This window comes from Bombyx mori, chromosome 5 (assembly GCF_030269925.1).
Source record: "Bombyx mori chromosome 5, ASM3026992v2".
Lineage (NCBI taxonomy): Eukaryota > Metazoa > Arthropoda > Insecta > Lepidoptera > Bombycidae > Bombyx > Bombyx mori.
Window position 1 is genome coordinate 9,662,775 of NC_085111.1, and position 15,769 is coordinate 9,678,543.

At 43.2% G+C, this 15,769-nt stretch overlaps 1 protein-coding gene across 1 annotated transcript; it reads right to left on the reverse strand.

Moving 5' to 3' along the window:
- Positions 1-2,595: 2,595 nt before the first annotated feature.
- LOC732980 (14 kDa subunit splicing factor 3b) lies at positions 2,596-7,879 on the reverse strand. Its single transcript, NM_001044123.2, is given in 3 exon segments — positions 2,596-3,036; positions 7,559-7,677; positions 7,777-7,879. Coding segments are annotated over 3 exon segments (381 nt in total). The 5' UTR covers positions 7,807-7,879; the 3' UTR covers positions 2,596-2,804.
- Positions 7,880-15,769: the final 7,890 nt, after the last annotated feature.

Genomic DNA, 15,769 nt, shown 5'->3' on the forward strand with positions numbered 1-15,769 from the left:
GTTAAATTTGCTGTACAGCAAGTCTACACACGATCAAGCACGCACGACGCAGGACCGCTCTGACGTACGTCAGCGTTATTCACTGTATCTGCACGACGCTCGCGGTGGTGGGGGCACTCGCTGGACGCAAAATCGGTCGTGCAAATCCAGCAAACAATTAATAATAATTATCGACGTACGTCAAGCCTATTCATGATCCTTTTGCATCGTGCATCGTGCATGGCCTTGGCGGGACGTACAGCAAGATGGATCGTGAATAAGGCGCCTAAGACGTCCGATGCATTTGTGTTGAGCGATGCGCCGGTGTTCGAATCTCAGGCGGGTACCAATTTTTCTAATGAAATACGTACTCAACAAATGTTCATGATTGACTTCCACGGTGAAGGAATAACATCGTGTAATAAAAATGAAACCCGCAAAATTATAATTTGCGTAACTACTGGTGGTAGGACCTCTCGTGAGTCCGCGCGGGTGGGTACCACCACCCTGCCTATTTCTGCCGTGAAGCAGTAATGCGTTTCGGTTTGAAGGGTGGGGCAGCCGTTGTAACTATACTTGAGACCTTAGAACTTATATATCAAGGTGGGTGGCGCATTTACGTCGTAAATGCCTATGGGCTCCAGTAACCACTTAACACCAGGTGGGCTGTGAGCACGTCCACTCATCTAGCAATAAAAAAATTTAAAAAGATGAATACTTCGAAAATTCGAGTGATTTTTGAATACGAGTTCCGACACGGAGCTAACGCTGGAAAAACAGCTCGCAATATCAATGTTACGTTTGGAGAGGGGACTGTTAATGAACGCACCGTGCGATTTTGGTTTAAACGCTTTCATGATGGAAATTTTGATTTGAAGAACGAACAACGTGGAAGACCGCCCACACATGTGAATAACAATGAATTGAAAGATATGTTGGAAGCCGATCCGAGCCAAACTACCCAGGAATTAGTGGCATAGTTTAATGTTACCTTACCAACCATGTTGACTCATTTGCGTCAAATCAATAAAATAAAAAAACCTGAAAAATGGGTGCTTCATGATTTGACTGATCTGCAGAAAGAAAGGCGTGTTGAAACTTGTGTTGCTTTGTTGAATCAATACAGAAATGAAGGAATATTTGATCGAATTGTGAACTGTGATGAAAAGTGGATTTTTTACGATAACAGTAAGCAAAAAATGCAGTGGCTGATCCTAGATCAAACGCCGCAGCAGTGCCCTAAAGCACAACTTACCAATAAAAAGGTAATGGTAACTGTTTGGTGGTCTCAGCATGGTGTTATTCACTATAGCTTTCTCCGATCTGGTTAAGCAATAACAGCAGATGTCTACTGTGCCGAACTCCGAACAATGATAGCAAAACTTGCAGTGAAACAGGCCCGACTCATATATCGATCTTCACTATTATTGCTTCATGATAACGCGAGACCTCACACAGTACGAGAAACCGTTTGGACTCTACAGGAACTGAAATTAGAAACCATTCGTCACCCTCCGTATTCGCTAGACCTTGCTCCAACGGACCACCTTTTTTTTCGTGATTTGGACAATTTTCTACGTGATAAAAAGTTTTTTCCTAGGAGGCAGTACAAAATGCTTTCACACAGTTTGTAGAATCTAGATCACCAGAGCTCTATTGTAAAGGCATAAATGACCTATCCTATTATATGGCAGCAAAGTATAGATAATAATGATATTTATTTGATTAAATAAATGAAAAAATTTTCAATGAAAAAAAATATTTCAACTTTTCAGTACAAATCGGCAATTTCATTTTACTAATAATAGGCCTGCCCAATCCTGTAAAATTTTATTCTTTTTCCTACCTGTTTGCTGATAGCCTAAGGGGCTATTCCCGCTTCGCGCGGACGGTGAGATTACGGGCCTAACTTGAGAGAATTTGCCAACAGCCCTAACAAGGGCAGTGCTTCATGGAATCTATTCACTGAGAAGATCAGGCGAAAAACTCGATGGGCTGTCTTTTGGTTAGTTCACTCGTTGTAATCGACGACTTGGACGAGGACGGTGACCGGTGCTTCAAGTGCCTAAAAGCACCGAAAGTAGATCCGAAGGATCCGACAAGAAATGTTTCGGACGACGACGGATTTGCTTTGCTCCGTCGACCTGGGTCGGTACATATGTAATGCGCGGCGACCACGATAATAGGGTTATTGTATCGTGCCGCTTTGTCGAAGTAGCATTCTGACGCTGCTTTACTACTTACGTACCGATTCTAAATTTAGATCGTCGTGAAGGTCGAGATTCCTCACGTACCATGACGCTGCGATAGCTATCCTGCAGTAATGGGATTGGATGACCTGGAGGGTTTATATACAAGCAAGCCGCGTGATGTAAGTCGCATAGTGTATCCTTGTTACGATAGGACAATTTACTTCGTTACAGATCATGGGGTAGAATCGACCGTGTAAGAACGCAGCCTAGTCGCGTATTGACTTAATGTAGAGACTGAATATCATCCCTCTGAGGATGATGCCTAGTGTAAGGAAGAACGTGACTCTCGCGCAGAAAGGACAGGTTGAGACCAAGTACCAGTACCTGGTCTTTCAACCTGTCCAACCAATAATACGCAAGTTAATAAATTCTACAGGATTTACTTCGATTAGAATTAAAAGCTAAATCAAAAAATTATGGTTTTTATCATGGAAGACATTACGAAAGCGCGTTGGTACATTATTATTTAATGATAAGATTTTTATAGGTTCTCTGGCTTAAAATCTACACAGCTATACAAATCAAATAATTAAAAACAATTGTACTTAAAAAAAACTTATATTTTATAGTTTATCATTTACGCAGATCTTCACTAGATATTCCATATTTCTTTTTCAATGTATCAATTTCTTCTTGTTTCTTATCAATATCAATACCTTTAAAGGCTTTGTTGGATCTATAGTAGAGTACAACCAGATACCTGTTACAAACATTAAAACCAGATAGATGGTCACAGGCATTTTTTGCATCAAATATATCTTCATAAACAACAAATGCTGTGCCTCTTGTTTCTGGAGTGTTCCCTCTGAAATTGAAAATCAAATGATTGCTTTAAAAATATTTTTCTTATTAGGTTAATATAAAGTAAATCAAATGTCAATTTTATGACCAAATGCTCAAATTTGACACACATACACCAAATAAGGTAGTAGAAAGTACCACAAGTACTACACCAAACAAGTAGAAAGAAATCATATCATTAATTAACATAATCACACTTCATTACTATGACTTACTTATTCTTAATTTAAATAGCCAGACAAATTTTACTATGATATTTTTGGTCATTTAATAGAAATTATTGATAAAAGAGTTCCAGTCTTTCACAACTAAATATTTTAAATCTCATTATCTATTGCTTAGATTTTAAAATGAGCTCAGAATCCACCTGGTGGAAAATGGTTAACACAGCCCAAAGTCAACAATCTGAATGCTGCTACACACCAGACATAAGCTTGAAAAGTTAGTTGTTAAAACTAGCAATTTTACCATTCAAAGTACAATCTGTTCAGAAAAATATGCAGGATGCTTTCTGCCTGTTAAGGCTTACAATTCCACCAGTAATTATGAATATTTATAAATTTTGCAGGTTTCCTTTTTATATAAAATGTTATTCTTTCATCATTGAATTTATTTCATTAACAAGTATGAAATATGTATTTCCTTACAAAAAGTAGTAAGTGTCTGCAGTATTCAAAGACCAATTTGAATGTTTCACTTGATAGAAGGTACATCATGTGCTTTATCAATAGAGAGGGTTCAATAATAGTGTATTTCATAAAATGAGTTTTCATAGCTTTACAAGTTTACAACTAAAAAAATTCTAGCAATTTGTCTAAGTATAATTACATAGAGCCTATGCTCACAAGCAAATTTCACAATTCACTATTAACATACTGTGATAAAAGAAAATAAAATAAATATGCTTTATTGCTGTGAGCTCTCACAAGTAGAAACTACCAATGGTATCTGAATCTAAACATCAGATAATTATACATTCTGATTTTATACAATAGAATTGAGTATTCGACTCGACAAACTTCGACTACGACAAATGGGGGAATTTTCTTTAGTGCTATCAACGTAAATCTATTGTGTGTTGTGTTATGCATCTGTATGGTTATATACGACTATTTCCTGTCCATTTCTGCATCAAATCACTCATAAAATATGTTTTGAAAAGTATCACAGGAGATTACTCCAGTTCTACAGGGACTTTGACCTAAGACCTACGGTGTTAAAGGAATGCCCTGTGAGTAGAGGAGCTTCATTAACCGCTTGATATCCTGTCGTCAGTGGACTTATTTAGAGAGAGAGAGAGAGAGAATACACTTTATTGCACACCAACACAATTTACATTTTAAAAAAACAAACAGTCAAAAAGCACATATGTACAATAGGCGGTCTTATCGCTAAAAGCGATCTCTTCCAGACAACCGTTTAATTTACAGAAATTCTGTAAAATATAAAAAATATAGCAGGTGCGGTGTACCATATACAATACATTATTATAGAAAATATATACATATAATAAACAGATATATACCGTTTACATAATATAATATATACCAATATACATACTTACATACAATACATACTAATATATTTACACACACTTATTAAATCAACAGTATGGAAATTATAAATGATAATGATGCAACAAACAGCACTAAGCAGTTATGTAGTGTTCCTTCACCATTCTTTTAAAACAGTTTAAAGTTGGAGCACTTCTCACTGCATCCGGCAGAGCATTCCACAATCGAACCGCCTGGACGGTGAATGAATTGTCAAAGAATGATGATGAATGCACCGGCATTTTCAGTCTCAGGTTATCTGATGATCTCAGAGAAAAATTATGCGTATCACCTAGGAACTCGAAACGTTCTTTGAGATATGTAGGGGTATGGGGGTTAAAGAGAGTACAGTATAGTAATGAAAGGACATGAGTATTGCGGCGAAGGCGAATTGGTAACCACTTGAGCTTAGTGCGAAATTCAGATATATGATCATATTTCCGTAACCCAAATATGAATCTTATGCAGAAATTTTGTAGCCGCTCAAGTTTATCAAGTTGTGTTTCGGTTAGATCCGGATAGCTGGAATCAGCGTAGTCAAGAATTGGAAGAAGTAAAGACTGTGCAAGCGCAGTTTTAGTGGCAGTTGGAAGAAAATTTCGTAACCGTCTCAACGATCCAGCTGATGCAAACACCTTCCGGCTAACCTCTTTTATTTGTGCGTTCCATGAAAGGTTTTTATCAATTAAGATACCCAAATTTTTCACAGTATCGCTGATAGGAATTTGTGCGCCGTCAAATAAAATAGCCGGAAGCTGCGACCATGTAACTTTCGAACACATTCTTGAACTACCGACAACAATGACCTGTGTCTTTGACGGGTTCACCCTCAATCCATGAGACTTACTCCAACGGGACAATATCGATAAGTCATTGTTCAGGATCTTTATCGCGTTGGTCAGCTCTGGTAAAGAAGATTGCGTATATATCTGTAGATCATCTGCGTACAGGTGGTAGGAAGAAGTAAGTTGTAAAGAAATAGAATTTATAAAAATTTAAAAGAGTAAAGGAGATAAAACGCCACCCTGCGGTACACCTACGTGCGTTTCACACCATGAAGAATAAGCATTCTCACAGTGAATACGCTGTCGGCGACCAGACAGGTAACTGCGAAACCAATCAACCACGGTTGGAGATATGTTAATGGAGCTAAGGATGGCTAGAAGTATGTCGAAATCGACGGTGCCAAAAGCATTACTGAAATCCAGCAATGCCAACACCGTCAGTTTCCCACTCTCCATGCCAAATCTGATGGCATCCGTAATATGCACCAGGGCTGTGACCGTGCTATGGCCAGGACGAAAGCCGGACTGATAAGGGTTTAAAAGCTCGTTTCTCGTAAGAAACTCACTGAGCTGGTTGTGAATCAGGCGTTCTAAAACCTTTGAAAGAAACGGTAGAATGGAAATTGGACGGTATTCTGAAAAGGATGTAGGATTCGGCTTTTTTGGCAGTGGTGTAATCTGTGCTTCTTTCCAAGCCTTTGGAAAGATGCCGCTAGATAATGATTCATTCAGGATATGACAAATAATGGGAAGGATTTGGTCTAGGATAGGAAGGATCATATTACGGGCCACACAGTCACTTCCAACAGCATTGGAAGTTATGGATAATATGCTCCGCTTAACATCACAAGCCGTTAGGTGATTAAAAACAAATGGAGAACAATTTGGGATCGGAAGAGATAAAATGTGATTTAATGTATTAGATTTAATTGTCCCGTCATAAAGGGATGACGCACAGAAATGTTGATTTAATAAATCAATACTCGAATGTGATAGATGAAAGTCATGTTGTAATTTTCCAATCCCCAGTGATTTAAGAAATTTCCAGACTCTAGCTGGATCACCATTTTCGATAGCACTATGGATATGCTGGCGTTGTGCATCCCTACACACTCTGTTGCAGTGATTGCGGATTCGGTGATAATTTGTACTATTGTCAGAGGTTGGTTTTTTTTTATATTTTAATTTAGCAGCTGCCTTCCTGGTCAATAGACTTTTAATTTCATCAGTAAGCCACGGCGCTGGCATATGTTTAATTCTTACTGGTCGGAAGGGTGCGTACTTGTCATATAGATCAGTTAGCTTGGCATTGAACTGATCAACTTTCTCATTGATTGAGGTAGAGCACGTCAAAGCAGTCCAGTCAATGCTGCCAGCATCTTCTCGAAGACTTTCAAGATCCATACCATTAAAACTGCGCAGCAGAAGAGTTTTTGATTTTGCTTTGGGAGGTCGTACTTTATATGAAACGAAGATAAGATCATGGTATGAGAAAGCGTCAGCTGAACACTGTCCATGGTCAGCCACGTGGTCACGAGAAGAAACGAAAATAAGATCAAGAAGTGAAGGAGCACAGTTTGGAAAATGATGAGTCGAGTTCAACGGTAGAACAGTTAAGTTTACTGATTCGATCATCGAGCGAAATAAAGTGGTTCGAGAATTGTTTTTAAGTAGGCATGTGTTAAAGTCACCCATGATAATGGTATGAGTATATGAAGGCATTGTATTTTCTAGCAGAGTTTCAAAAGAAGTAAAGAAATCTATACTTGACGAAGGACAATAATAAACACCAAGTAACATCTTCGTGTGTTGAAGTTCTATTTCAAGAAATAAGTGCTCGCCCGCATATGGCGGCGTAGGCTGTGCCGATACATTAACAACTGCACAATTAAAATACGAACGGATATAAATGGCAACGCCACCACCACCGCCATTAATACGATCGTTCCTAAAAAGTTGAAAACCAGGAATGGTATAAGATGTAGAAGGAAGACATGGCTTAAGCCAAGACTCTGAAACAAGTATAGCATGGATATTCTTAGAATCAAAACTTGCAAGCATGTCAGGGAAATGAGCCGCAATACTCTGGGCATTGATATGAACGACATTAAAATTCCTAGGAACACCTAGGAACACCAGATTTAGCTACGTAGGATCTACGTTAAACAATTAGTAAAGACAAACTTACACTCTTATTTGTCTTATTGCGCCATATTTGCCGAAGATATCATACATTTCTTCAGCGGATATTTTGTAGGGCAAGTTCCTGATGTATAGGATTCTGTTGACTTCTGGAGGTAATCGTACCTGAAATATACTTAACATGTAACTTTCCAATATTTACTGTGATCTACCTAACCAAACATTTGTCAAAGCGTTGTCTTCAATTAACTTTTCAATACTTACATTTGCTCTTCTTTGAAGTGCTAATGCCATTTTGGTGTGGATGAATTATTTTTACAGTTTGTTAAACATGAAAATAGATAGTTGTATGATTTTTTAGGTATGTTTATCAAACTCAAACATAAATGTAAATACCTACCTACTATGTTTATAAATTTTTTTAAAGGTTTTTGTGACCTGGTAACAAGGACCTTTAGGTCATGTCTTATTTTAATATATATTCCATATTTTTTATGAAAAATGAAAATATGAACTGAAATGAAATGAAGTTGATTAATATGAAACATGGCATGAAATGAAGTGGACTGGAACGAGATGAGATGATAAGGTATGAAATATAATTGTGGCGGGTAGCCATCATACAACGCAAGATAATTGACAGATGCCTGAATCTCGCTTACGACATTTTCAAGATAAAGCGCATATATACAAGTTCCGAACAACAACATTCGGACCGTCGGTCTACCGAGCAATATCACCCGCTCGGTGGAAGATCTTCCCTTTGTCGTATATCTCTACAAACTGGTGACCCCGACGTGATCGGTCTACCGAGCAATATCACCCGCTCGGTGGAAGATCTTCCTTTCGTCGTTTAAGCTTCCTACAACTGGTGACCTGCGACGGAACAATCGCAACCTTCTCATTCATCATCAGCGCATCAAGAACTTCGGTTACCACAATCCCCGCATTCTCGCAGATAAAAGCAAGTCATCTACAGTCGTCCCACAGCAAGCCAGCATCGCAGCCTCAACAGGACCATCGCAGCCGACTCACCACGCTTCCTGGCCCTACGGCACGCACCTACACTGCCTCATCGCGCAGCATTTTCAAGCTCAGTCTCGACTCACCGCAGACTTCGAGCAGCACTGGCGACAATCACGCAGCATTCAAGCTCAGTTTCGACTCACCGCAAACTTCGAGCAGCACTGGCACTTGCAAGCTAATCTCAGCACGGACAACGATAACTAAATATGACACGATCTCCAGTCTCGGAGGGGAGTGATGTGGCGGGTAGCCATCATACAACGCAAGATAATTGATCGATGCCTGAATCTCGCTTACGATATTTTCAAGATAAAGCGCATATATACAAGTTCCGAACAACAACATTCGAACCGTCGGTCTACCGATCAATATCACCCGCTCGGTGGAAGATCTTCCCTTTGTCGTATATCTCTACATAATCTCAGTAAAATGGTGGTCATTTACTGAGACTTTTTCAGTGGATTTTTTGGAAGATCCCGAGAAGTTACCTTCAGCGGCTTTATTTGATTTTTCCACATTTGTGCACTTTCACAGATACTAAACAGTAAATAAACCACCCTTATTACGCATGTAAGCCTGAAGAAACACTAATAGAAAAAATAAAACAAATCACACAAGTTTACTCCTCGCGCTCCCGCCAAAAAGTCATACTTATATTTTATTAAGAGATTTTATGACCTGGTAACTAAGACCTTTAAGTCATGTCTTATTTTAATTTTATTTTTTATTTTTATGAACAATGTTAATATGGAATGAAATGATATTAAATGAAATGAGATGATATGGGGTGAAATATAATCTCAGTAAAATGGTGGTCATTTACTGAGATTTTTTCAGTGGACTTTTGGAGGATCCCGAGAAGTTACGTCCAGCGGTTTTGTTTAATTTTCACATTATACATTATAATAGAATATAATGTATAATTTATTTCATATTACATTATAATAGATGTAAAAGGCGTAAAATTAAATAACGTTTAAGCAAAATTATAGGAATTCACTAAGATTTCAATGGACTTTTTGGAACAACCCATGAATTCAAGTCTATCGACTTGTTCCACTTTATAGCACAAGTTTCACGAATATACACTTTCACAATACACACTTTTACGAATACTAAATAGATGATTAGCAAATTTCTGAAAACCTGCCTTTCAAACTTCTTCGTTATTTCTATTTACTTTTATCCAAAACATTGTGTTGCTGTCCCATATACTTAGTCTGGCCATAAATACTGTTACAATTAAAAATAAAAAAAAATCTATTGCATTTACTACTTTTACAGTGTGTTAGTTTAATACATAAATAGAAAACAATTTAAAGTATAAAAAGCTTATTCGAAGTGGTCTCCATTGGCTGCAATACAGTCCTTTAAACGTTGAGGCCAGTTATCAATAGAAGCACGCACTCTTTCCATGGGAAAAATTTTCACTGCCAATCGTACGGATTGTTTTAGGGACTCCAAATTATCATGGCGTTTAGAGCAAGCCGTACTCTCTAAAACTGACCATAAATCATAATCCAGCGGATTAAGATCGGGACTAGACGACGGCCAGTCTTCGGCTCTGATGACAAAATTTCTAATTTTTAAAACTAGATTAAGTCGAACTATTTTATTTTGTATTACACCATTTAGAAAAAGCGGTATTTATGACAAGTGTTTTTACTATAGGCAAATCAATTATCAATATAATTGATCTATGTATTTTCTTCTTTTTTTTTATTGCCCTTGTAGACAGACGAGCATACGGCCCACCTGATGGTGAGTGGTTACCGTTACCCATGGACTTCAGCTATGCCAGGGGCAGAGCCAAGCCCCTGCCTACCGCTTAATACTCTCCACAAGCCTGGTTTGAAGAAGGACATGTCATAGCGCTCGGGAAACACCGTGGAGGAGAGCTCATTCCATAGCCGTGTACGTGTATAGTACGTGGCAAGAAAGACCTCCGGAAACGCACTGTCGATGAACGCAGCGGTTCCAGATAATATGGATGAACTCTGCTCCGATGGCGGGAGGTGCGATGATAAAAAGGTGACGAGGGGATCATCTCAAGCAATTTTGTTTTGTCAACATTGCATTTTTTCATAATTTAGTTTATTCCCTTAATTTTTAAAACTATCCGATTTTAGTGTCGCAATATATTCCAAAAAAATAATCTAGTAACTGCTACTTTAATTTTAAAGAACTCATACGCAGTTCGCGGTATATAGTATAGGTACTATATGCCGCAAACTGCAAAATTATACTGTATACTACACTTAACTAGGCAGTTACTCTTTGCCTTTATTTTTATTGCCTTTGTAGATAGACGAGCATACGGTCCACCTGTAATTCCATTCCGATAGAGGCACCCGTCACGCGCGGACGTGCTCATCGACCACTCGATCGCCCGGCCTTTGTTCGCCCGGCTTTTGTTAGCCCGGCCATTGTTCGCGCGGCCTGTGTTCGTGGCACATCTGCCGACTAAGTGCTCTTCCTGGAAGTTTTTATTTGTTTTGTTTCCTTTTGTTATTTCTGTGTTCGTGGTACATCTGCCCACAAACTGTCTTCCTGGAAGTGTTTAATTGTTTTGTTTCTTTTTGTTATTTCCGTTTTGTTGTGATTTTTCTTTGTCCTGCAGTAATCGTGCCGCATCGCCACCTGTGTTCAATAGAACCGCTCAGGTCCGAGAAGTTGGGGCCTCGCCGCAAGGCGAGTGTTTTCTAAGACCCAGGGTAGCCCCACCTGGGCACGTAGACATCATGGACGCTGTATTTGCGGAGTTTCTCCGGCTTCGCTACCCAAAGCTCACTTCCGAGTTTCAGGCCTTCAAGGCCGATCACACTGCGAGCCCTCTCGTGGACTCCACCGAGCTCGCTGCTCCTGCGTCGCCTGTACCTGCGTGCAAAGCTTCTGCATCGAGCACCGCAGCCTCCGTCGTGCCTGCCGTTCCCGCGTCGCCTATACTGGCGAGTAAAACTGCTGCGTCGTCCGCCGTGGTCACCGTTCCAGCAGCGCGATCATCCGCGGCCTCCGTCGCGCCGTCCAAAACACCTACTCGTAGGTCACCTGCGCCCGCCTCCTCGTCCTCCGACTCTGACTCGGAGATGGAGGTCGACCTCGCTCCCGCCTCATCGACGGATGGATTCACCCTGGTGCAAAAGGGTAAGAAGCGTGCCGCGGAGTCTCGAGCTCCCGCGGCCGCTAAAATTAGCAAAGCCGCGAACGCGTCGCGCCCCCGCCCTCAGACTCCCGTTGCGCCTCCAGCCCGTGCCACTCCGTCGCCGCGTCCGGTGGCACAAAATAAAGCCCAGACCCCTCCCCCGGTAATCCTTCAAGAGAAGGCAGCTTGGGAACGAGTTTCCCTGGCCCTTAAGGCCAAAAATATTAATTTTACGAATGCCCGTAACCTCGCGAACGGCATTCAAATTAAGGTTCGAACATCCGACGACCATAGGGCCCTCTCTTCTTACCTCCGTAAGGAGCGTATAAGTTTCCACACATATACGCTCCAGGAGGAGCGCGAACTCCGTGCCGTTATACGTGGCATCCCTAAAGAGTTGGATGCCGAGCTCGTCAAGGCCGACCTTCTCGAACAAGGCCTACCGATTAACTCCGTACACCGCATGCACACAGGCCGCGGAAGGGAGCCATATAATATGGTTCTCGTCGCCCTCCAGCCTACCCCCGAGGGTAAGCAAATATTCAACATCCGAACGGTCTGTAGCCTTTCCGGAATCGCAGTCGAAACCCCACACAAGAAAGGCACACCTAGCCAGTGCCATAACTGCCAATTATACGGGCATTCTTCCCGTAACTGTCACGCGCGCCCCCGATGCGTCAAGTGCTTAGGCGATCACGCCACGGCCCTATGCACTCGCGATCAAAAAACCGCGACAGAACCGCCTAGCTGCGTCCTGTGTCGAACACAGGGTCACCCCGCAAATTACCGCGGATGCCCCCGAGCCCCGAAAATAAATCGCCGCGTCGCCCGCCAAAACCGCCTCCGAGCTTCCGGCCCAGACATCAAAGCCTCGGCACCCTCTGTGTCGCAGGCTAAGCCAGCGTTCGTTCCGGCGCCGGTGCCCAGTGTCTCGGCCTGGGCGAAACCGCTGCCGTACATGAACACGGCTACAACTCCCTCCTCCGTGATTCGTCCCGCCCCCGCGACTCGTCCCTCTCCCGCGACTTGCCCTCCGACCGCGTCCGACAATCTCGCTTTAGCGATCGACTTCTTTCAGTCGATCAACTTTGAGCGCGTTAACGCTTTGGGCGACGCCATTCGCTCTGCCTCCACTGCACAACACTTTATCGCCGTTGTGCAAGAATACGCCGACGTATACGCGTCATTAAATACGTACGTCCTCCCCTCACTCCGCCGGTAATCAATGGCGTATATAAGTAGAATAAAGCCCCTATCCGTAACGATAGGATTTTTTAACGCTTACGGTCTCGCAAATCAGCGTGATCAGGTTTCTGACTTTTTGCGTGACCATCAAATTGATATCTTTTTAGTGCAGGAGACCCTACTTAAGCCCGCGCGCCGTGACCCTAAAATCGCGAACTATAACATGGTCAGGAACGACAGGCTCTCTGCTCGTGGTGGTGGTACCGTCATTTACTATAGAAGAGCCCTGCATTGCGTCCCACTCGATCCTCCCGCGCTCGCTAATATCGAAGCATCAGTGTGCCGAATCTCACTGACGGGACACGCGCCGATCGTTATCGCGTCCGTTTATCTTCCACCGGATAAGATCGTTCTAAGCAGTGATATCGAGGCGCTGCTCGGCATGGGGAGCTCTGTCATTCTGGCGGGCGACCTAAATTGTAAACACATTAGGTGGAACTCACACACCACAACCCCGACTGGCAGGCGGCTTGACGCGTTAGTCGATAATCTCGCCTTCGATATCGTTGCTCCGCTAATCCCGACTCACTACCCGCTAAATATCGCGCATCGCCCGGATATACTCGACATAGCGTTATTAAAAAAGGTAACTCTGCGCTTACACTCGATCGAAGTAGTTTCAGAGTTAGATTCAGACCACCGTCCCGTCGTTATGAAGCTCGGTCGCGCTCCCGATTCCGTTCCCGTCACGAGGACTGTGGTGGATTGGCACACGCTGGGCATCAGCCTGGCTGAATCTGATCCACCATCGCTACCGTTTAGCCCGGACTCTACCCCGTCTCCTCAGGATACCGCTGAAGCCATAGACATCTTAACGTCACACATCACCTCGACATTAGATAGGTCATCGAAACAAGTTGTAGCGGAGGACTTCCTTCACCGCTTCAAATTGTCCGACGATATTAGGGAACTCCTTAGAGCTAAGAACGCCTCGATACGCGCCTACGACAGGTATCCTACCGCGGAAAATCGTATTCGAATGCGTGCCCTACAACGCGACGTAAAGTCTCGCATCGCCGAAGTCCGAGATGCCAGATGGTCTGATTTCTTAGAAGGACTCGCGCCCTCCCAAAGGTCTTACTACCGCTTAGCTCGTACTCTCAAATCGGATACGGTAGTAACTATGCCCCCCCTCGTAGGCCCCTCAGGCCGACTCACGGCGTTCGATGATGACGAAAAAGCAGAGCTGCTGGCCGATACATTGCAAACCCAGTGCACGCCCAGCACTCAATCCGTGGACCCTGTGCATGTAGAATTAGTAGACAGTGAGGTAGAACGCAGAGCCTCCTTGCCACCCTCTGATGTGTTACCACCCGTCACCCCGATGGAAGTTAAAGACTTGATCAAAGACCTACGTCTTCGCAAGGCTCCCGGTTCCGACGGTATATCCAACCGCGTTATTAAACTTCTACCCGTCCAACTCATCGTGATGTTGGCATCTATTTTCAATGCCGCTATGGCGAACTGTATCTTTCCCGCGGTGTGGAAAGAAGCGGACGTTATCGGCATACATAAACCCGGTAAACCAAAAAATCATCCGGCGAGCTACCGCCCGATTAGCCTCCTCATGTCTCTAGGCAAACTGTATGAGCGTCTGCTCTACAAACGCCTCAGAGACTTCGTCTCATCCAAGGGCATTCTCATCGATGAACAATTCGGATACAAATCACTCATGCGTTCAACAGGTGCACCGCCTCACGGAGCACATTCTTGTGGGGCTTAATCGACCAAAACCGTTATACACGGGAGCTCTCTTCTTCGACGTCGCAAAAGCGTTCGACAAAGTCTGGCACAACGGTTTGATTTTCAAACTATTCAACATGGGTGTACCGGATAGTCTCGTGCTCATCATACGGGACTTCTTGTCGAACCGCTCTTTTCGATATCGAGTCGAGGGAACCCGCTCCTCCCCACGACCTCTCACAGCTGGAGTCCCGCAAGGCTCTGTCCTCTCACCCCTCCTATTTAGCTTATTCGTTAACGATATTCCCCGGTCGCCGCCGACCCATTTAGCTTTATTCGCCGACGACACGACTGTTTACTATTCCAGTAGAAACAAGGCCCTAATCGCGAAGAAGCTTCAGAGCGCAGCCCTAGCCCTAGGACAGTGGTTCCGAAAATGGCGCATAGACATCAACCCAGCGAAAAGTACTGCGGTGCTCTTTCAGAGGGGAAGCTCCACACGGATTTCCTCCCGTATTAGGAGGAGGAATCTCACACCCCCGATTACTCTCTTTAGTCAATCCATACCCTGGGCCAGGAAGGTCAAGTACCTGGGCGTTACCCTGGATGCATCGATGACATTCCGCCCGCATATAAAATCAGTCCGTGACCGTGCCGCGTTTATTCTCGGTAGACTCTACCCCATGATCTGTAAGCGGAGTAAAATGTCCCTTCGTAACAAGGTGACCCTTTACAAAACTTGCATAAGGCCCGTCATGACTTACGCGAGTGTGGTGTTCGCTCACGCGGCCCGCACACACATAGACACCCTTCAATCTCTACAATCCCGCTTTTGCAGGTTAGCCGTCGGAGCTCCGTGGTTCGTGAGGAACGTTGACCTACACGACGACCTAGGCCTCGAATCTATACAGAAATACATGAAGTCAGCGTCGGAACGGTACTTCGATAAGGCTATGCGTCATGATAATCGCCTTATCGTAGCCGCCGCTGACTACTCCCCGAATCCTGATCATGCAGGAGCCAGTCACCGTCGACGCCCTAGACACGTCCTTACGGATCCATCAGATCCAATAACCTTCGCACTAGACGCCTTCAGCTCTAGGAGCAGGCTTAGACCTCGGTAACCGTACTCGTCGAACTCGACAAAGAGTTCGCCGTGCA